The 23,509-nt window shown below is 43.4% G+C and overlaps 1 protein-coding gene across 4 annotated transcripts in view; it reads right to left on the bottom strand.

The window, feature by feature from the left end:
* Nucleotides 1–21,261: 21,261 nt before the first annotated feature.
* Nucleotides 21,262–23,509, bottom strand: part of MELK (maternal embryonic leucine zipper kinase) — a 39,610-nt gene continuing 37,362 nt past the window's right edge. For all 4 annotated transcript variants that reach the window (XM_053370405.1, XM_053370403.1, XM_053370404.1 and 1 more), the window contains exon 18: nucleotides 21,262–21,897. In XM_053370405.1, the coding sequence (XP_053226380.1) occupies nucleotides 21,720–21,897 (178 nt within the window). In that variant the 3' untranslated portion in view covers nucleotides 21,262–21,719. The remainder of the gene's footprint in view (nucleotides 21,898–23,509) is intronic.

The raw sequence follows: 23,509 nt of genomic DNA, 5'->3' as shown, positions 1-23,509 counted from the left end.
GCCCACAGCTGAAAAAGGTTGCTGACCCTTGCTTTAGTCTATTCTATCATTTCCACTCTTTTGATTAGCATTCTGGACCTGATGTTCATATGGAGGGACATGCTTTTTAAAGCATAAAGGTAAAGGGACCCCTGACCATTAGGTCCAGTTGTGACCGACTCTGGGGTTGCGGCGCTCATCTCGCTTTATTGGCCGAGGGAGCTGGCGTACAGCTTCTGGTTCATGTGGCCAGCATGACTAAGCAGCTTCTGGCGAACCAGAGCAGCACACGGAAACACCATTTACCTTCCTGCAGGAGCGATACCTATTTATCTACTTGCACTTTGACGTGCTTTCGAACTGCTAGGTTGGCAGGAGCAGGGACTGAGCAATGGGAGCTCACCCCGTCGTGGGGATTCAAACCGCCGACCTTCTGATCAGCAAGTCCTAGGCTCTGTGATTTAACCCACAGGGCCACCCGCATCCCTTTTTCAAAAGATATGCTTTTAAAGCATATCTTCTGCTAAATTCAATACCACGCCCAAGGAATACAGAGAGATAAACCACGAACTAAACAACTCTGTATGTAGTTTACAAAAACTCATTAACAATAATGTACAGCATTTCAACACCTTCTATTACATGAAATCTTAAATAATATACACAATGCCAAAATAATGACTTGCGCAACTCAGTATCTCAAAGCCAAGCAGTCCAAATATTTCTGAAATGAGTCCATAAGAGAAACTCTCTAGATGTATACTTCTGCTGGTGCGGTCCCAGTGGAACTCCGACAAGATACCCAGATTTCAGTCTCTGTTTCTTGAATCTTCTTCTGGTTGGCCCAAAAAGGAACTATACTGTGGCAATTCAATGCTCCACCAAATAGATCAGCTCCAGCCTTGAATGGCACTTTGCAAAGACATGCCTTTTCAAAAAAAAAAATCAAACAGTTGAATAAGAAAGAAAGAAAGAAAGAAAGAAAGAAAGATAGAAAGAAAGAAAGAAAGAAAGAAAGAAAGAAAGAAAGAAAGAAAGAAAGAAAGAAAGAAAGATTCTCAGGAATCTGTATTCTGTGCCCAATATATTCTGGGTCTCTGTTGTGCTCCTGCAGTATCCTAGTATACACGGAGCCCTGAAAATAAACAAGCATTCTGGGGTTACCAGCTTGGTAGAAGCTCCTGGTAGGTGAAAACTCTTGCCATCCATTTCCCCTAATCTTGCACCCAACTTTCTTTGGGCAGCAGGGACAGTGCAGCCTTCCTTGTTGGTGGCAGGTTCAGAGGCGAGGGGCACAGTGTACAGGGGATGCGCTGCTCTTGGGAACTCGAGACAGTTCCCCCTCTGACAGGTAACTGATTGGATTAAGAGGCCTGCCTGACAGCATGTCTGTTCAGCCACGCCGGCTAATCAACTTCCCTCTCCTTGCCTGCTAATAAATCCAGCACTGGGGACCATTCCGCTTGATGATCTCTCCTTGGGGAGTTTTTAAGGCTTCTTTCCGAGAAAACTACTCTCAGTCTATTAAAAATTGGAGCTGTGCAGTTGTCAGGTAGTCCCAGGGAGTCACGGGAGGTGCCCATCACCCAGGTGGAGGTACCTATTACATATTCAAGCAACAACAGTGGGGGGAGAAGAATGGGGCTATCTTGGAAGAAGCAGAAATTACAATCAAGTTGATAGAACACGCGCCCACTTTCCCCCCCTCCCAGCACTGACGCTGTCACATCAGAAAGAATGACACATAAATATATAACAGTACACTCGTAACACAATAGATCCCAAGACAGAACATGTGCCTGGCCTGTTTACGGAAGGATTAAGCAAAATGTAATTGTTCCTTGGCACAAAGATGCAAAGGCACCTCGACTGCTGCTAGTGTTTTCAAAGCCAGCCAGTTTTAAAGAGCTAAGAGCAAGCTGTCTCTTGACCCTCCAGATATAGTCTGTTGGCCTAATAATCCAGCGATATGAGTATTTGACTTGATTTGATTTGCTTTGCTGTGGGGCGGAGGGAGAGGGCAAGAGAGAGACTTCTCCCTGTAATACATTTTGCTGCGGTAGGCTCCTGAAGGATGCACCGTATGAATAGATTAGAAGGCAGTAATTGTCAGATCTATAATATCTGTATGAAAGATGTATAAATAAATTAAAGTTTTAATTATTTTACTGTATTGGCCATTGGAGAACAAGATGGGAGGGTGCCTAAAGACAAGCCAAATGTAACTAGGCAATAGGAGAGAGGGGCTTCCATCTCTGTTTAACTGCTATGGATTTATTCTCCTCCATTGGCACAAAGGAACATTAAAAACCAATTTCCCTTGTTGCTTAAGATTAAAAAAAAAAAGTTAATGAATTTTAGTTCATTGACAGCTGCCTCTCAAATAGTGTGTTGGGACCTGTGGTTCTTATCTCCAGTAACCTAAAGTCAGGAATGTTGGGGTGTTCCCCCCCTTTTTACTTGTCATGTTCTTTTTTTAAAAACTCAAAAACCTTTCACAATATATGTTTTAGGTCAGGCTTCCTCAACCTCGGCCCTCGAGATGTTTTTGGCCTATAACTCCCATGATCCCTAGCTAGCAGAACCAGTTGTTAGGGATGATGGGAATTGTAGTCTCAAAACATCTGGAGGGCCAAGGCTGAGGAAGCCTGTTTTAGGTAGACAGGCATGCGATCCAAAATAAGATGTCTATTTGACAGTCATTTAGTAAATTGCAAATATTTAAAGCATAGGTTGGATCTACATTGATTTGTAAAAACGTTATTAAATAAAATGTTGTATAACTCTCAATGCAATTCTCCATTATCGAAGGCTCGCTGCTCTACAGCGCCCTCTGGTGTCACATTTTAAGAATGCAATTTTAACGTTATAAACATCCAGTGTAGATCCATCCATAGAGAAGGATTCCATATGTTCTTTGAATCCGGCTCCCATCAGCCCCAGTAAAGGCTGCCAATGGTCAGGGATCATAAGCGCTGTTGTGATGGCCTGGGAATCTGATTCAGAGGCTGAACCGGAGGAATCCCAGCCTGCACAGGAGTCCCCACCTCCAGGGCCAGCTGAACTGGGGCAGGGCCTTGATTCTGAAGCGCCTGCACCTGTGCCGGATCCTCAGGAGCAGGCACCAGGTGAATCCACTCTGGCTCCGGAGGTGGTTGAGGACTCAGTGCCTACAGGTGAGTCTCCCCCTGGGTCCAGTAACCCTTCAGCCTCTCCTGAACTGCAGAGGCTCAGGGCAGAGAGGCGGAGGGAACTGGTTTCTCCCAGGAGGAGTGCTCGCCTTAAGGCCAGGAGAGGCGGGTCTCCTGGGGGCCGGGGCCGCCCCTGGCCTCAGAGAAGATAAAGTGCAGTCAGCCCGGTCCCAGGTTGCGGGAGCAACGTCGTTGAAGAGCTGTTTTGGCCAGCACCCAGTCCGGTTCCCCCAGAGTTCCTGTCCTTGCCTGGCTCCTCGCTGTGGACCCCGCTTCACCCGTGGGGGGTCTGCCGACCCTCGACTCAGGTCCTGGACCTCGCCCCACGATAACCTCCCCCCTGGACCAGCACAGCTATAGTCCAACATCTGGAGGGCATGCAGAAGGCCAACCCCAACTTAAAGAGCTATCCAGAGGATATGAAAAGAGCAAACCCCTTCTTTAAAGAACAAAAGGGAGGGGAAGAAATGACCACATTCATCAGCCTCCACTGCTTCTTCTAAGAGCAACATACAACTTTATACAGTTACTTTTGCACCACGGTTGACATAGTTACTATTGCTGGGCTGAATAATATTTTTGCTGGACTTGATGACACTTACTTAGTTTCCTCGGTATAATTAGTATAAGCAGAGATGCTGATAAGTGCTTATCAGATTTGGGGATAGGCCTCTAGACACATCCTTTGCAAATGCTAATTTATGTGTAATGAATTCAGATGTACACTTTAAATGCTACAGAAGGCAAGGCGCGTAATTTCCTACACAAATCCCACCAAATAAGTTCTTCGGTTAATTTTCACCCCACTCCAGATCACCCCAAATCAGTTCATCCTCAATTCATGTACCCCAGTTGATTTCTCAACAGATCCATGTCCAAATCAGTTCAATTCCTCTTCTGTTACATCCATTAATTACCTACCAGTGAGATCTAAGGGACGCGGGTTGCGCTGTGGGTAAAACCTCAGCACCTAGGGCTTGCCGATCGCATGGTCGGCGGTTCGAATCCCCACGGCGGGGTGAGCTCCCGTCCTTCGGTCCCAGCTCCTGCCCACCTAGCAGTTCGAAAGCACTCTTACGTGCAAGTAGATAAATAGGTACCGCTTTATAGTGGGAAGGTAAACGGCGTTTCCGTGTGCTGCGCTGGTGCTGGCTCGCCAGAGCAGCTTCGTCACGCTGGCCACGTGACCCAGAAGTGTCTCCAGACAGCGCTGGCCCCCGGCCTCTTAAGTGAGATGGGCGCACAACCCTAGAGTCGGATACGACTGGCCCGTACGGGCAGGGGTACCTTTACCTTTTTAAGATCTAGATGAAGTCACATTCAGTTAATTTATTCCTCCAGATTAATATCCGACTCTGTAACAAAGTTCACCCCTTAATTCATACACTTCCTGAAATTCATTACCTGCCCAGAAACACTTAGGGCACTTAGAAGAAAAATTTGAGGTTCATGTGCCATAGACTCACCCCTGGCAACACCTCTGAGTGTAACGGGGGGGGGGCTGGATTTGCTCAGTTATGAGAGATCCTTAGATTTCATATTTTTTAAATATTCCTAATATATAATAGTCTACTTATTGCTGCCTGCTGTACTGCACTTTATTGCTATATTGGTTTTAGTTACTCTTTCATCTTGATTTTATGTGTATGGTTGTTGTTAGCCATGAGGGAGCAATGTAATAATAATATCTACTAAGTTATCTGTTTCACTCTTCATTTGGCTATTGTTATGTGCTAAGATATTGCAACCAAATTTGCACAATGGTTTCTGAGATCAAGGAGTAAAGGGGTCAGGCTTTTACATTTGATCAATGTATCTTGGAATTTTGCATTACTTCGGAGACCATTGTTCGTTACTGCTTGAAAAGCTGAGTTGATCCTTTGTAGGGGAGTGGGAAATGTATTTGTTTCTTTGTTTATTTAAACCTACTGGAATAGCTGTATAGACTAGTTCAGGTATATATATATATATATATATATATATATATATATATATATATATGCACACACATGCTTGGTTACTAAATGTTTGGTGCTTGGCAGTTGAATACATGAACAGACTATGTACAGTGACATTGAGGGATATGTCTGTGATATTAGACTTGTCACACACTCGTGAAAAAAATCAGAAGACTGTCTCCTGCAACAGCAGGGAGTCCAGCGAAAAGAAGAAGCAAGAAGCTGGTGAATAAATAGATAATTACAGAATAAGACGACAAACCTACACTCACTTACCTGGAAGAACGCCCAGTGGAACTCAGTAAGACCAACATCTGAACAGACATGCACAATATTGCATTGCCAATAGTTTAAAGCAACTGGTAGTGTCTTTGCCCTTTAAATTTACACACAGAGGGTTTGAGACCCATCGGCTACCCTCACCTGGTTTACCTGGCCAGTCAAAGCCGTTCCTGGGGTGTGGGTGTGTCACATGCTGACAGCTTCTAGGAGCCACAGGTGAGAGCTGAGTGCAGGGTAGGGACCAAAAGGAGACCAACTACCTGCTAGATGTAGACGTAATAATGCCCACTGGCTTAAAAGGGGATTAGAGAACTTCATAGTGAATAGTCCTATTATCAAGCTGTTGGTCATGATATCTAAACAAAATACCTACGTTCACGGGCAGTATACAGCTGTTTGACAATTTCTACCAGGTAAACAGCAGCGGCTGTTTTCATGCCTTGCTTGTGGATTTTCTGGAAGCACCTATCTGTCTACTTGGAAAGGGGATGGACTCTTCATTTGATCCAGTGGTCTCTTACATTTTTGGTCAACTTCTGAAAAGAGCTTTTGATGTCGCTTGTGTAAGTAAGAGTTACTGATCAAGTGTGTCTTATCTTGTCTGAGAACCGATGTCCTTTCTTCGCAAACACCTAGAGTACAGTGACTTGGCTGAAGTAAGCGTTGGGGGTTGATGAGAGTTGCAGGCATGGAATCTGGAGAGCACCATCTTCAGCATAAATGATGGCTGAGACACATACATAATGGCTCATAAAGACTGAATTCTTCAGTCAGCCCTTATGCAGAATCAATGGATACCTTTGAGAAGACTAGAGAATGGTTGTTCCCGGACGTGTGTCCTTTAAAACAAAGCACCCCTCTCTCTTTGGCTCTCCTTTTCTTCCTATTCTGAGAAAAGAACATTCACAAGACAGTAGAGTTAAATCTGAAAGACAAACACTAAACCATCTTTTGGATGAATGATGGCCTCTTAACCCACTTTGCATATTTATTGGCATTTTTCATGGTCTCCAGCCTCTTAAAATATCAGAATGTTCCACTTTAAAAATCTTATTTGCACTTTTTAGTCATGGAAGGATATTGTAAAATGCCTTATTCGCATCCATTGATTTTGTGCTTTTAAGGGTGTCATATAAAACTCTTTAATAGGTAAAAACCAACCTACCTGAAAATGGATTCTATATATCCTGTAACAGATTAATATTAGTACACTTGTGTCACATTAAGTGAAAGAGCAGATCATAGGCAGGGCTGGTTGTTTGCCATGCATCTGTGCACACAGCATTTAGGATGTAATTTGTCATCGCTGGAGCTTTCATTTTCTTTTTTAAAAGCATGTTTCTAGCCCTCATGGTGGTGAAGTTAGCAAAAGGCAGCATATGTAAAAGACTCCTTCACTACTATATAGGTGATAAAGCTTCAGGGTCTAGGGTGGCAATGCCCATTCCTCCTCACTTGAGCTCCTTGAGTTACTTCTGTTTTCACTATGTCTGTGAGGCATCTTTTGTTAATCATTGTATTCCCTCTTTACATTGTCCCCAACCATTTACCATGATCACATGTGTCAGGGAAGAAAGCAGAGTTAGCCCTCACTGAAAACCCTCCGGGTAAACACACCTTGTGGGACGCAGGTGGCGCTGTGGGTTAAACCACAGAGCCTAGGACTTGCCGATCAGAAGGTCGGCGGTTCAAATCCCCGTGATGGGGTGAGCTCCTGTTGCTCGGTCCCTGCTCCTGCCAACCTAGCAGTTCAAAAGCATGTCAAACTACAAGTAGATAAATAGGTACCGCTCCAGCGGGAAGGTAAACGGCGTTTCCGTGCGCTGCTCTGGTTCGCCAGTAGCGGCTTAGTCATGCTGGCCACATGACCTGGAAGCTGTACACCAGCTCCCTTGGCCAATAAAGCGAGATGAGCGCCGCAACCCCAGAGTCGGCCACGACTGGACCTAATGGTCAGGGGTCCCTTTACCTTTACTTTAAACACACCTTAATGGTGACGGGCTCCAGTTTAACTGGAAGGACAAAAAAAGGCTTACTGAGCCTAACGCTAATTGAGCTCCCAATATAAATTGGTGCATGCAAGAGACGGAACTAATTTTTCTTCATTTAAAGATCCACTGATGTGTACTTTCTGCATATATCTTTAGGGTACTGCCCTTTTAAAGGACTTCAGCTGTTTGTTTCTGGCTTTGGCTGTTAACCAATGCTTCCTTCTTTGAGATGCGGAGGCTTTCCCTGACTACACTGAACAATTTAGAAAGCTGTTAGTAACTCTTCTTCAGTTGTTCTTTTTCTTCTTCTATGAAAGCCTTTTTTTTTTTTTTGCATGGTTTACCATAGAAAACGGCATACAAATGATGAAGATGATTATTGAAAATGTGCATCAGTGTTAACTCTTTATTCATGACACACCTGGTTTAACTTGTTTATTGAACCATATGCCTGTCTCCCCAGTGGTCGATTGAATTTGTTGCTTAGTGTAAAAGTGGTATAATGTCCAATGTGAGTAAATAAGGACTGATATTCCTTAATTATATTCCATAATTTTAGGAAAGCAGAGATTTTCTGATAGGGTCTCTCTCTCTCTCTCTCTCTCTCTCTCTCTCTCACACACACACACACACACACACCTGGCTTATGCCTGATATATTTTGAAAACTTAGGCTGGGCATTTCTTTAAAAATCACATACACTTTTCTGCAGAAAACAAAATAATGAATACTTTGTCATGAATGTTATAAACAGAGGTTATGCAAGTTAAACATGCTTTCATTGTCTACCACAACTAGAAGTTGGACTTTCGGTGTCACTACTGCAGAGATTCAGCAGACATCATCACTTTTGACTTGAAGATTTCTTTATGCTGACAGGCCTATGCAATTCACACACACACACCCCTTGAGTAGCCAGTCATTTAATTATTGCTTTGTACTGTTTTTAATGGATTAAAAATAAATAAATCTTTTAACATTGTTGTACATTTCTCCCCAGTTTGTGTGTGGTGCAGGTGGCTTTTGAGCCTTTGAATCCAATCTGCTGCTCAGAATACAACCCTCTGTTTTAGGCCTTACTGATTTCAGAGTTCCAGTGTTGGTTGGGCCAGGACTTCAGAGGATCTGTTGGTGGTGGTTGTGGATAAGGAAGCTTGTGACATCAATTCTCACCCTCCAACATTGAAACTGTAGATTCGATCTATCATATGGCACCTGGAGTGCCCTCCCAGCCACCAGGTTGCCACCTCTTAAACAAAGTCACATATAAAGGTATTCACACATTACACTCAGTGAGTGTACAACCTGTGTGCACAACAGATGAGCTGTACAAATGAATGCATGCACTTGTACACGTGAAGAGACGGCTTGTACCTGTGTTTAGTACAACATGTGCACAGGTGCATATTTCAGATAGCTGCAAAGTGGGGAGGAAGAAGCTCTCAGTCCTACCTTGGTATGTAAAGGTAAAGGGACCCCTGCCCATTAGGTCCAGCCATGGCCGACTCTGGGGTTGTGGTGTTCATCTCGCTTTATTGGCTGAGGGAGCCGGCGTACAGCTTCCGGGTCATGTGGCCAGCATGACTAAGCCGCTTCTGGCGAACCAGAGCAGCGTATGGAAACGGCGTTTTCCTTCCCGTTGGAGCGGTACCTATTTATCTACTTGCACTTTGATGTGCTTTCAAACTGCTAGGTTGGCAGGAGCAGGGACCGAGCAACAGGAGCTCACCCCATTGCGGGGATTCGAACCGCCGACCTTTTGATCGGCAAGTCCTAGGCTCTGTGGTTTAATCCACAGTGTCCCTTGGTATGAGAGGGTGATATATTGCAATGGAAAAGGTGAACCACCACCTGAACAGCAGCATGCTGGTCTTTGAGAAATATCTGAGCATGATCAATTCATTGGCAATCAACAGACAGGTGTCTCAACTTGCCAACTGTCAGCATTCCATCTATCTGACAAATGAAAACATTGCAGTATCCCACCAAGGTACCTGAGATCAGCCTGCAGCCGATTCTGCTTTACATACAGGCAGATTCAGAGAATGAAAATTAAAAGAATGTTGCTGCAGGAAATTGCCTGTGAATACCTGAATTCGAATATAAAATGGCAAAGAAACAGAGTCCTCTCTCACATTGGACAGCGGCACTTTATTGTGATGAGGAGCCATCAGGATGGCACTCTCATCAATAAAGTTATTTCAACCTTAAAATTAACATCTGTTCTCAAACATTGTATCATTTCCTCAGATCCATTATCTATAGTAATAGTTATCAGGGCATAGGCTGGAAGGAAAAAATACTAATTCTTTCAAAATAATTCCCAGGTGCCATTGTATGTCCTAGACGGTAGAAATGGAAAACATGATCACCCACTGGGAGAAGCCACAATTTAATTTAAAACCTCTTACAGGGTTTGAATAAACTAGCCGTAACTTTGTTGCTCAGTGATTTTCCTCCCCTTCATCCATTTGCTGTATGTTTAATTTACACATATTTAAAAGGAATCTTTTGATCCAAGTTATATTATAGATCTGCAGTATTTGCAACCCAGCTAAACCAGCCCACCAACCACCTGATTTTGCCTCCTGCCTGGGACTGCAAAAGAACGGGTTTCCAAGGACCTGGCAGACCACAATACATGTCCAGAAGGCTGTGTTTAGCTTGGTGGGTCTCTTGTCTTGGTTTGGAAATCTGCTGAATTTTAGTATCTCATCATGGCAATTGCTGAAAAGTTTGCAAAACTGGAATTCAGTTCTGAAACCACTAGGATCACTTCATTCGTTACTTTTAGATGATATAAAATTTAGCCTCCCTCTTCTAGGAGACACTTTACCAGGTCCTAGCAGTGTGGATTTGTGCCAGAAGTCTTGCTGAAGTCAAGATATATTAAATCTCTGGAATTGCCATTATCCACCAAACCAATTATTCTATCCAACAAAGAAATAAGGATGGACTGATACGATTTGTTCCTAACAAATCCAGGTTGGCTGGTTGTAATCACTCTCTTTTTCTTCTGGACACATACAAATCTATTGTTTTGCCATTCTTTTTCTAATAAGATCCTAGCGATAGATGTTAAGCTGATGCAGCTATAACTTCCAACTTGAAGGCAGACCTTGCTCCTGATCCATATACTGTCATGCGCTGCTGCATGTGAAAATCTCCCCTGCTAAATAGATGGTTGGCATTGTCAAATAACACAGCATTGGCCAGCTGTTGGAGGTAGAAGAGCCTAGAATCTCTTCTCCCATGCCTGAAAAGAATTATTTGTGCGTAATTTAAAAGTGCATCTTTCAAGTTTCAGCTATAAACAGATTGCAGGGGTGGAGAACTGTGCAACGAAAGAGCTTTCCTACAATAATATATTATATAGTGCCTGTTTCGTTTTGCTATTAGCAGTTAGAAAATACTCCAGCCCTACTCCAGCTCTGCTAAGCAATTTGGATCGGGCAACTGTAGATTATTGATTGGATGTCTGTCATGTGCTGTCACAGCACATTGGCCACACATCCCACATCATGTGGTCTGTTAGGATGAAGAATTATAATGTGCAACAAACCAATGGACAAGGCTTTGGCTTTGGTTCATGGCAGCCTTGCTAGAGATGTAGAGCATCCAGCTAGCTGCAAACAGTTTAGAGCAATCATAAATTCCCATCTCAGCCAACTGGTGTCAAATTGTTTCCTAGACAGAACTGGAACTGAGGATCTAAGAAGCATAGTAAAAACAACTCCAGTTTAAAGGGGGTGACTCTTAAATAAATTGACTGTTAAAATCTTATACTGACTTTTGGCGGTACAGTATAATATAAATTATATTATGCATATTTCCAGTTGGTGCAGGAGAAACTGTATAATATAGAAAGGAAAATCTATGGATGCCAAGATCCAAGTTTGGGGCAAGTACTCTTTGGTGAGGGAACCCCAGCAGAGATTTAAAATCCCAAAATATACAGCAAAGTACAGCATGGAAATACAGGCTGTTTGTTGTTGTTGTTTAGTCGTTTAGTCATGTCCGACTCTTCGTGACCCCATGGACCAGAGCACGCCAGGCACCTCTGTCCTCCACTACCTCCCGCAGTTTGGTCAGATTGTCTTTGTCCATGGAGTTTTCTTGGCAAGGATACTGGAGTGGCTTGCCGGTTCCTCCTCCAGGTGGATCACGTTTGGTCAAAACTCTCCACTATGACCTGTTCATCTTGTGTGCCCTGCTCGGCGTAGTTCATAGCTTCTCTGAGTTCTTCAAGCCCCTTCGCCACGGCAAGGCAGTGATCCATGAAGGGGATCACTGAAGGGGATCCATGAAGGGGATCACAGGCTGTTAGATCTTTAAAATATGCCCTTACAAGTTCCTTCCGAAGTTCCTGTCTTTCCCTAGCATAGAAAAAGACCACACATTTGGTAAGTTAAAAATCGGCTTACAGTACTTACAAACTCTCCTTATTGGAGTGAATTGTATTGAAGTAAACAAGACTGCCTTCTAAGCAAATGAGTTCAGGATCACCCACTGACTATTTGAGCCAAGATAAATTATTAACAGACCATTTGACATAGCAGGTTCTGCACTGCAACAATTCAGGATACAGCTAGGGGATAAAATGTCTGAATATTCACCAATATGAAAATGACCCATTAAGCGATACAATGGGTGAAAGATGTGGGACATAATATACTGATGACAGATTGGGAGAGGCTATGGAAAATAGATCTGAAATTTATGGCATGTTCCTCACTGAAAGAAAATTATATGAAAATGATGTACCAGTGGTATTTGACCCTGGTAAAACTAGCAAAAATGTACTATAGAGCAAGTACTAATATATGCCGGAAACATAAAGGAAAAGAAGGTACCTTTTATCATATGTGGTGGATCTGTAATATAACTAAAAAATTCTGGGAAATGATATATAATGAAATGAAAAAAAAATGTTTAAAATAACTTTTGCTTAAAACCCCCCAGAAACTTTTCTGTTAGGAATTATAGGTACCGAGATTCCAAGAGACTGGAGGAAACTGTTTATGTATGCTACAATGGCCACCTGGATGTTACTAGCCCAGAGGTGGAAGGAAGAGACAGCCCTGACCAGAGAAGAATGGCAAATTCAATTAATGGACTATGCTGAAATGGCAAAACTAACTGGGAAGCTCAGGAATCAAGAAGACAAGAAATTTTTTTTTAAAATGGGAAATGTTTTTAATGTATATACAAAATCATTGTAAACAGGTCAAAACATTAGCAGGATTTTAAATATACTTGTAATGTAACAGAAAACACAGATAACTTAGGAAGATGAAAAATGGAGTAGTATTGATATGCAGTTGAAAATAGAATCAAAAGGACCCATGGAAGGGATGGAGTGAAGTCAAGAGATTCAGAGCAATCTCGCTATTTGCCTCTTGAACTGTCTTACGTTGTATGTTTATATTTTTGAAAATCAATAAAAAAGATTATATAAAAAAGAAAATAACCCATTGAGCTAGCATATCACAAAAAGGCCCAGAAACCTTCTTCCTAGTGAATCTGCTGATCAAGTGGCTTGGATCTGTTACACTTCAGGTAAATTCACACACAGCATGGGCAAGCAGCTGATGCCCAGTCTCCAATGGTGTAACCACTGAACTTCTCGTACTTTTGTCATTTGCATTTACACAGCACCACAAATGCACAGAACCGGGGTCCTTTGCCTATAGGAAAGACTGCTTCCTTTCCCGTAGAAGAATGCAACCTACGTACTATCCTCAACATAAATGCTTTGTTGACTCAGGCTGAAGACATCTATTACCATTCTCGTTTGCCTTGTGATTTGGATATTGGAGAGTGTTCAGGGAGCGCTAGCGCTGTCGTCTGGGATGCTTTTGTTTTAAAAGGGCATTTGTATCTGAAATAGGGTTTCTGGTAGGATGAACGACTGGAGCAGAACCATATGCTTACAATGTGCAGCAAAACATCCCTTGCAGAACTCTCCCTCCTGTTTATTCTCCTCTCAGCGTGGCCTGCCTCTGATTATCTCGTTTCCAAGTGGGGGATAGCGCCTGCCGCAGCTGGTTTCACCCTTTATTTCCACCGAACAGCAAAGGAAATCCAGCCCTTCCCTTCTATTATATAGCCAAGGAGGATGGGGTGTGTGAGTTTGTGCAAAAACCAACACCGCACCAAACAATGAACCCCTTTTGCGACTGACCCAGCTCCATAGTTTTGTGTCTGAGTGTGCCTTGAGAGATTCAGCTGCCACACTTCGAGGCCTATTTGGTAGATCTTGTGCTAATTCCCCATGATGAAAAGCTGCCCGCCTCCTGGGAAGTACCTACAGCCTTCAACGCCGGCCAGGTCTGGCCGTTTTATCATGCACACCAACCGAAGACATAATCAATTCCCCAGTTGGCACTTTGCACTGAATACCCACTTTTTCAGCTTGATAGCAGGACTAAATTAGTTATTTAGCAACTAGACCCCTAATTTAAAGTGAGCAAGTGGCTTGACAAGCCTCATTGTTCAAGGCCTCTGCCTCCCCCACTCCTCCACCTCTTTGCTTTCCAAGAAGAGTCCCTGCAAATCCTGGGGAAGTGATAAATAGACAATTAGAAAATAGATATATTTTGTTAGATCTACAAAGCTCCCCAGTGCTGTCAGATGTACAATAAAAAGGACTCTGCTAAATTGGTGGGCAATGAACACCATCTGTACCACCATCACTCCTACAGACACAAAGCCATATGCGGCCATTTACGGGACATCCCTGAGAATAGATTGGACCAATAAGACCAGAGGGAACGGAAAATACTTGACAAAGTTGGCTGCTCTTCATTTAACAAGAATAAAATATCTAATGGAGTGTAATGGAGACCATCAATCACCTCTGGGTAAACCTCAGTTTTAATACTTTGCTTTTAGCTGTTTGTTAAAAAAAAAAAAAAAAGGTTTTCCCTGGAATAAGCCAGGAATGAATATCTTCAATGGGTGGTAAGATGGTGTTCTTTAGTGCTAATAAATGATGTGCAGCACCCAATAGAAGTGATCCAAAACAAAATTTGATTTGTAAGAGCAAGAAAACAGGTAGAGCCCGAAGCATTTGAAAAAATGTGGTTAACATTCGTAAGTTGCTCTTCCCTGCTAAGTCAGAGTTGTCTTGATTGTTATTGGGGAGTGCAAACAGAATGGGCCCTCACAAACATAGTATTTGTTAAGTTGTGGGTGAACATACCAGACAACACAGCAATTCTTCAAATAGCTCTTGCTTATTCACAGGCCAGAACAGAACTGAACTGAAGGGTTCAGCCAGCCTGCTTATATAGAGCTCCACTACAGCGCAACAGTAACCACTTTCTGTAACTATCCAATCACTGAACGTCACTTTCAATCCCCTATTTGCATATGTGGACCCGAGTGAAAACTATCTACAGTATCCCCCTGCTGGCCCAGGGTGAGAACTTCAGTACGTAACAGTATTGATATTATTCCAGCTTAATTTCCATGGCTTCTGTCAGAGAATGCTAGGATTTGTAGTTATGGAGAATTCTCTATTAAGAGACTCTAGCCCTCATTGCATAAATAAAGTTCCTAGAAATCTCTGGAGAGAGAAAATTAGTTTGGAATTGCTGTCTGGCATTGGCAGGCCAAGGTTTGAGGGGCAGGAGCGCCGGCTGAGGGGAAAATGTAATGACCATATACCATCAGAGCTTCCCTAGTTTAATAACAGTCATTGAAGTGGCTCAAATAAGTGAGCCAGTCAATACAACTTAGGGCAGTGAAGAAAATCTGATCTGGAGGGAGAAGAGGAAGTAGTATTGAGATGGAGAGGTAACAGAGGATGCAGGTTAAATTTACCTGCAAGGGGTAACACAACTATATGCACAGTCTCATATTCTTTCGCTCTATAGTCAGCTTGAAATGCTCTTTGATTCTATATTTTCTAGCTCAGTTCCTGTTGGCACTGGCTTGTCCTCTCTTATTTTGAACCCCGGTCCCAAGCATAGTTTCATTAGATGCCAGAAATATACACCCATCCTCCTTTCTGTTCTGAGCAGAGGAGAGCTGCAGAAATATGTTCTGTGAACAAGCTCAGCCGTGGCTGATATAGGTACCCATCCATCTCCCCATCCCCAACCCACACCCTAGAGAAGGGAACATGCCTGCATTGTTTTAATTAGTCCTGCCTCTTTCTGTTCTTTTAGATGTGGCAGGGATTTGTGCGATGCCACACCATCACGGCAGCTATTTCGTGACTGCGGCTCTGTTTTCTCAAGTGACCCCTGCCATAAGTTGTTGAACGAGGGTCTGTAAATGGCCAATTCTATCCAGGTCCTAGTAGATTTGCTCTAGTGGAATTGCTTTTTTACTGGGCCAGGTTGAGCTGTTAGAACATTCTGAGGACAGAAAGCCTCATAATAATGGTACATAAAGAGCATGCTAGTAAAGGTAAAGGGTAAAGGGACCCCTGACCATTAGGTCCAGTCGTGACCGACTCTGGGGTTGCGGTGCTCATCTCGCTTTACTGGCCGAGGGAGTCGGCGTACAGCTTCCGGGTCATGTGGCCAGCATTATTAAGCCGCTTCTGGCGAACCAGAGCAGATCACGGAAACGTCGTTTACCTTCCTGCTGGAGCGGTACCTATTTATCTACTTGCACTTTGACATGCTTTCAAACTGCTAGGTTGGCAGGAGCAGGGACCAAGTAACGGGAGCTCACCCCGTCGTGGGGATTCAAACCGCCAACCTTCTGATCAGCAAGTCCTAGGCTCTGTGGTTTAACCCACAGTGCCACCCGTGTCCCTTTTAAAGAGCATGCTTTGTTGTTAGTTGTTTAGTTGTGTCCGACTCTTTGTGACCCCCTGGACCAGAGCACGCCAGGCACTCCTGTCTTCCACTGCCTCCCGCAGTTTGGTCAGACTCATGTTGGTAGCTTCGAGAACACTGTTCCTTGCCTTGCCTCTTCTCCATAGTGTTTAGATTTCTGGTCCAAGTGTTGTTTTAATGTTTCAAAATATATAAACACTTGCCATATTTAAGAGGTATTATTGGTATGTTTTGATAAGATCACCTTTTAATATGCAATATTAAGCCATGGTTTGTTCCAAAAAACTGTGTGTTAACCACTAATTGCCCCACAGATGCTCCAAAGTTTGGTTTGTTTTCCAGCTGGTTTTGCCTTCCAAGTTTTTATTTTGGTGTCTGGGATGGAAAGGGTACTTGCGTTCAGATGCAATGCCAAACCGCACACCAAACCAAGGTTTATAAGTCAGCAACAAACCATGGTTTCAGACTGATTTGTTGTCTGTGAACGAACCAGTTATATGTAAACACAGCCCAGCAGCTCAACACTAAACCATAATTTAGTGTTACATGTGAACCAGCCCATAGTAGAGGGCCAGAGAAGCATGTTATGGCTGGTGCCAAAAGGATCTACAGTGGTACCTCGCAAGACGAAATTAATTCGTTCCGCGAGTTTTTTCTTCTTGCGAGTTTTTTGTCTTGCGAAGCACGGTTTCCCATAGGAATGCATTGAAAATCAATTAATGCGTTCCTATGGAAACCGCTTGCCGGGCTGGCAGTGCGGAGAAGGGCTTTTCTCCCCACCGCAAGCCTTCAGAACAGCATTCTGAATGTTGGTGGTGGGAAGGAAAACCCTCCTCCCACCGCAAGTCTTCAGGACAGGTCCGGGAACAGAGGGGAAGGCGTGCAGCCTTCCGAAGGCTGGCGGCGGGAGGAGGTCTCTCCGCCCCACCGCCAGCCTTTGGAGGAGGTCCGAGGACAGTGGGGAAGACGCACTGCGCTTCCGCGCTGTCCCTGGAGATTTCCCTATGGGCTTTCATCTTGCGAAGGAAGCCCATAGGGAAATTCGTCTGGCGAAGCACCTCGAAAAACGGAAAACTCTTTCTTCTTGCGAGTTTTCCGTCTTGCGAGGCATTCGTCTTGCGAGGTACCACTGTACCAGCTAAGGCAAAGGTGTTATTTAAAAAGAATTAGATGCTGTGTCGAGTTTAGTCACCGTTTAGCAACAGCAGCCAATGTGGTAATTCCTTACAGTTGCACTTATTTCTTTGGCAGAAGTCAAATACGCACAGCTGGTTGTGATTTAACAAAACCAGTTTTCTAAAAATCCTGTTTTATTTCTTTATATATGTCCAAAGGTAAAGGTAAAGGACCCCTGACAGTTAAGTCCAGCCGCAGACAAATCTGGGGTTACGGCGCTCATCTCACTTTACAGGCCGAGGGAGCCAGCGTACAGCTTCCGGGTCAGGCGGCCAGCATGACTAAGCCGCTTCTGGCACAACGGAACACCAAAACCAGAGCAGCGCACGGAAATGCCGTTTACCTTCCCGCCGGAGTGGTACCTATTTATCTACTTGCACTTTGATGTGCTTTCGAACTGCTAGGTTGGCAGGAGCAGGGACCAAACAACAGGCGCTCATCCCGTCGCAGGGATTCGAACTACCAACCTTCTGATCAGCAAATCCAAGAGGCTCAGTGGTTTATCTGCATTTGGTGTTTTTTGTAAGAGCAACTTATATTGAGGGTTTTAAAAAAATACATTACTAAGATGGCTTATTATTCAGCTTTTAAAAAAGTGATGTGGAATGAAATACACAGACTCCTGACCTGTTCCTTGGGTTAAATGTGGTCTCTTTCCTTTAATTAAAGGATATGGCACAATGTATTTTCATGCTTTGTTTATTATATTATGGTGTTTGAGGGTTTGCTTGCTTAATTCCTGCTCCAGTATAGTTATTTATATGACTTAGACCAGCTTTACTGCATTCCCTGGAGTAGATTGTGTACTATGTGGAAGTAAATCCCATTGAACTTGGCAAGACTTATGTCTGAATAAACAGGTATTTTTAGTTTTACTAGACTAGAAAATAGTTACAGTTTTAATTTAAATTGAAATGGCTGTGTAATAGCTAGACAAATCATTCAGAAATCCCTAGAGCTCTTAATTGTAATTCTCTACTGTCTTGATGCATAAATTTTCTTTCCAAGTGCTTATTTTGATAAAAAAAATTGCTCACATATTCTTAAAACATGTGACAGTTCTTTAAAAAAATTACAACAGTTCAGAATTAAAGTTTTCCTTTAAATATAAATGTTGGAAGTAGCAGCTTGGTGCAATAATTGAGGGTTGGTGGTGTAGAATGGATGCACTGGTTGTAAGACAATGGTGTTTTATTTCTTTTAAATGAATGAATGAATGAATAAATAAATAAATAAATAGGAAAAATGCTATTGGTGTTTGCTGTAGAACTGTAACTGGCAAGAAGTAGACATCTCTTTCCATTTCAATGGATGTTGCTGCTCTTAAAATACACCGTCAGCAAAAATCACACGATGTAGACTGCAGCGCTTTAGGCTGCAGGTGGTGGAAACTATATGTTTGAATTGGCTACATATAAAAATCTCCTCACACATAATTAACTAGCAGGTCAAGGAGAGTGTTACAGCCTACCCTTTCTTCCCAACATGGTATTTTTTCTTTCCGCAGGAAGTCTGATGGATAGAAAGCGTTAAGGTATAGTTAAGCTTCTTCTGCCACCAGCTGAACAAGCTTTTGTCACCGAAAAAGCAGTTACACACCTTTTGCTAGAGCTGGCTTCAGTTCTGCTACCTTTTAAAGGGATCAACAGGTTAAAGCTCTGGGCAGGAGCATCTACTGCCAAAAGTGTTAATGGGAAAGAAGCAAACTGCAGCCTTGTTATCTTTTTTTGGGTCCCTGCAATAATGGCTGTTGGCTTTCAGACATACGATCTGAACATCCCATACAGCATCCTGACTTGTTTGTTTCCGAAAACACCGCACACCATTTTCATAAATTATACATGTCAGCTCAATAATTCCCTCAGGTTAATATATTGACTTAATTAGGTAAAACAAAAGGTGGATAATTAGACTAACATCCTCAGCTTCCCATTGATTTCGGGAAAGAAATCTGTTTCACAGTAGTTTTATTTATACTCCAAATGTCGAGTTTTTAAAATATACAATCTCTTCTGATGGTTAGCACAAGCCTTTTCTCCTCCCCACCTACTCCCCATAGCCTCTCAAAATGTCACTTTGCTTTGTTTGGCAGAAACTTCTAGAAGTCTGAGAGACAGTTCACGAAACTTTTAACATGACACATTTACAGTGGTACCTCGGTTTTCGAACGTAATCCGTTCCGGAAGACCGTTCGAGTTCCGAAACGTTTGAAAACTCAGTACGGAAGCCTCAATATGGAAGCCTAAATACAGGAGCCGTGTGGCATGTTCGACTTCTAAGGAGAGTTCGAAAACCAAAGCATTTACTTCCGGGTTTACGGTGTTCGAAAACCGAAATGTTCGTCAACGGAGACGTTCAAATACCGAGGTACCACTGTATCTCAAAACGGCTGTTAGCAGCTCCTGGCAGGAACAGGCAAGCTACCTGCAGAAAGGAATGTTGGCTTGCAGTACGTCCATTGCTCCTTCTCCTCTTTGAACAAGACTGCAAAGGGAAGAAAATTCGGTACCAGTGTCCTGTGAGCAGACTTCTGCTTCCAGGAACTCTGAATCCAATCTCACAACAAGAAAACTGTCAAAAGTAAAGCATGCTTTTAAAACATTGTACTGCTCAAAAGGTTTAGGAGAGGAAGGCCTTCTCCCTTTGGGAGAAACACACACACACACACACACCCCCCTGATCAAATTAACCTCCTGGAGGAAGAAATTCCACAGCTAGAGTAGCAGAACAGGGAAAAGCCCAGGAAGTCGCCAATCCAGCTTCTAAAGCCCAATGAGTGGGACTGCTCTCCCCCCCCCCCCGTCTAAGAAAAAGAGTACATTCAAACGGAAGCAGATGTACAAAAGAAGCATCTTGATCACCTTCTTGATTATCCCTTTGTTGCAGTAATTCGTTCTCTACCAGGAATATTAGGCGCAAGAAATCGGCACCATAACTGAAAAAAGAGGAACCTATTTCACACATCAGAGCGTGTAAGATAACTTGAATCAATTATCCCCTGCTTGTTTTTAGTTTAAAAGAGGAAGAGGGAAGGGGAAGCAAAGAACCATAGAATATACTGTTTTCGAACACCATCAGGGGTTCAGAAAGGTTGCCTTCATTTGTTTCAGTTAAACTGAACAGTTGTGTGATGATCAGGTCCATCACATTGGGAATACCGTAATTCTTCACAGTGCAAGATCATGTGTGGCTAAGTGGGGGTGGGGGGAGAACCCTAATTGTGTAAATTATACAGACTAAAACAGCAACAACAAAAAATCAAGCTATACGATTGCAAGTTAACAGTATAATGATGCAAGAGTCAACCAATTTTTTCTGCATTGGTCCAAGAAGTTGAATCCAGGATCCTGCTTCCAAAAGTGGCTAGGCAGAAGTGTGCAAAGAGCTTACAATTAAATGAATGCAGTAACCCTCTCCAGCAGCTTTGCCCAAATATCCTAGAATCCAGAGGTAGCTACACTGTGAACCTCCAGATGTTGTTGAATACAACTCCCACCAGGCTCAGTCAGCATAGTCAATGGCCAAGAATGAAGGGAGGTGCGATCCAGTATCTTGAGGGCCACAGGCTAATCCCCCTTGCAAAGCCTTAGAACACACGGTTCTGTTTAGCTACCATAGCCATTGATAGACCAATTCTCCATGCCTTTATCTAATCCTATTATTGAAGCTAGCAAAGGCCATAGAAAAGCTTCTTTGCCTTGCCTAATGGAGGAGTGTATTGTATCTTACTCGATCATATGAAACTGCTCCATCTAAACAGCATTTCCTGCCCAAGGCTCCTCCATGAACCAGATGATATTGCTTTAAGACTATGAGACAGACATTCTGAAATGCAGGGAAGAGGGCAACTCGGCTGTGGTGCTCATTGTATAGCAACGAGGTTCATGAATGAATGACAAGAATGTTATAAATTTATTAGGGATGTTGAACACAAAGCAAATTTGAACTTTGAAACATAGCTGTGGCCCTGTTTAGCCATTTCAGTAAATGCAGCTTGAATTTCTAATTCATTTTCTGTTAACTGATAAAACAGAATTGGAACACTTTACCTCTTTCCAAATGAGAGACAGCACGCTGGTCACAAAACTGTTTGAGAAGTTGCATTTGCCAAGTCGCAGTTCAATGTTTACAATCATTGGAAGAAACAATTAATGTACAAAAAGCATGTGATTAAAGAAACAAAGGCAGATAATGACATGGGAGGTCAATGTTTATTCACAAAGGAGGTCCTATTTAAAAACAAAAAAATACTAGTCCTTGGGTTAGATTAGGCAAGCTTACTAACAACTAAAACGAACATGGCTTAGGTTGGTTAAAACTGTCCATGTTCTCACCGTGAACCAAGAGTTATAGCTTGCAGCTACATAGGATATCTTCCACTAGTCTTTTATAGACCCAGGCATCTCCCTTCAGCCGCTGCCTCCGAATGCCCACGCCTTCAGGTTTGCTTAGCTGGCAAACTTCCAGCTCAAACTGCATTGTCACTTTGCCAAAGTCTGACTGGGTCTGGCACTTCAGTTTATAGCTGTGTAAGACAAAGGAAAGGGGGAATTAGTTCAGGTACTTACAAGTCAGGGATTGCAGGGGAAATAATTCTAGTGACAAGAGCCAACTTTTCTGCACACGATCTACTGGGAAGCCAGTACATTCAGTCGGTAGAATAAAGTGGGAAAGGTTTTTTCTAAGATGTGGAGATTAGAGCTGGGCAATATTACAAGTAATTGTTGGAAACCAGTCTGATGGTCAAACCGCAATATCAGTTTCAGACTTTTTCAGCAGGCGATACATTGCGGCTCCCCGGTCACCACCAGCACAGCCCACCTCATTCTAGTCTGCCTGCCTACCTGCACTGTGCTGGTGACAGCCAAGAAGCCGCAATGTATCGCCAGCTAAAATTGCCTTGATCAGCTGAGAAACGGGCAGTTTAAGGAAGCCTGCTTCTCATCTGATCAAGCCCCTGCCTCTGGCTCCCGTGAGCAGGAGGGCAGGATGGTGTTGTCACAGCTTGTTTTAACTGCTCTGCTGAGGGGTGGGCAGGTGCGCAGCCAGCTGCACCTCAGTGGAACAATTTAAATAAGCCCCCCTCTGGGGACTTGATCAGCTATGGGGTGGGTGGGAGGCTGCCCGCTCCTCAGTTGATCAAACCCACATTTAGTTCCTTGCTTGTGGGAGCCAGAGTGGTGTGGGGGCTTGCAACTTCAGACATCGTGATATATCAGTACATAGCAATATTTGTTGTTGTTGTTTAGTCGTGTCCGACTCTTCGTGACCCCCTGGACCAGAGCATGCCCTCCTGTCTTCCACTGCCTCCCGCAGTTTGATCAAACTCATGCTGGTAGCTTCAAGAACACCATCCAACCATCTCATCCTCTGTCGTCCTCTTCTCCTTGTGCCCTCCATCTTTCCCAACATCAGGTCTTTTCCATGGAGTCTTCTCTTCTCATGAGGTGGCCAAAGTATTGGAGCCTCAGCTTCAGGATCTATCCTTCCAGTGAGCACTCAGGGCTGATTTCCTTCAGAATGGAGAGGTTTGATCTTCTTGCAGTCCATGGGACTCTCAAGAGTCTCCTCCAGCACCATAATTCAAAAGCATCAATTCTTCGGCGATCAGCCTTCTTTATGGTCCTGCTCTCACTTCCATACACCACTACTGGGAAAACCATAGCTTTAACTATACGGACCTTTGTTGGCAAGGTGATGTCTCTGCTTTTTAAGATGCTGTTGCAATATTTAGCTGCTGATATATCACAATGTTGAAAAGCAGATATTGCCCAGCTCTAGTGGAGATACAGATGGGGAGCTCTATGTACTGAATGCATCCACCCACCCTTTGAAAAGAAACTGTCCCTGACTTTCTAGCTCTTTATGCAGGAATGCCACCCTCCACACAAGGGGGCACTAACATGCCACCCGCCTGAAGGGGTACTGTGGTCTGTCGTCTGACCTGATGCTCAGTGTTTTATCAGGCAGCTCATAAGACAAACCAGTAGAGGAAGGTATTGATTTACAAGATGTGACATTGATTGTGGCCCTTTGAGTGTGACACTTCTCCACTTGAGGTTATTAAGGCTGCTTACATTCGTTTGATCAGTAACTGACTCAGTTAATGATCAATCAAGATGGGGACCATGCCTTTA

Source organism: Podarcis raffonei, chromosome 17, assembly GCF_027172205.1.
Source record: "Podarcis raffonei isolate rPodRaf1 chromosome 17, rPodRaf1.pri, whole genome shotgun sequence".
Lineage (NCBI taxonomy): Eukaryota > Metazoa > Chordata > Lepidosauria > Squamata > Lacertidae > Podarcis > Podarcis raffonei.
Note: the sequence above shows the minus strand (reverse complement) of the source record. Positions and strands in the feature narration are given on the sequence as shown.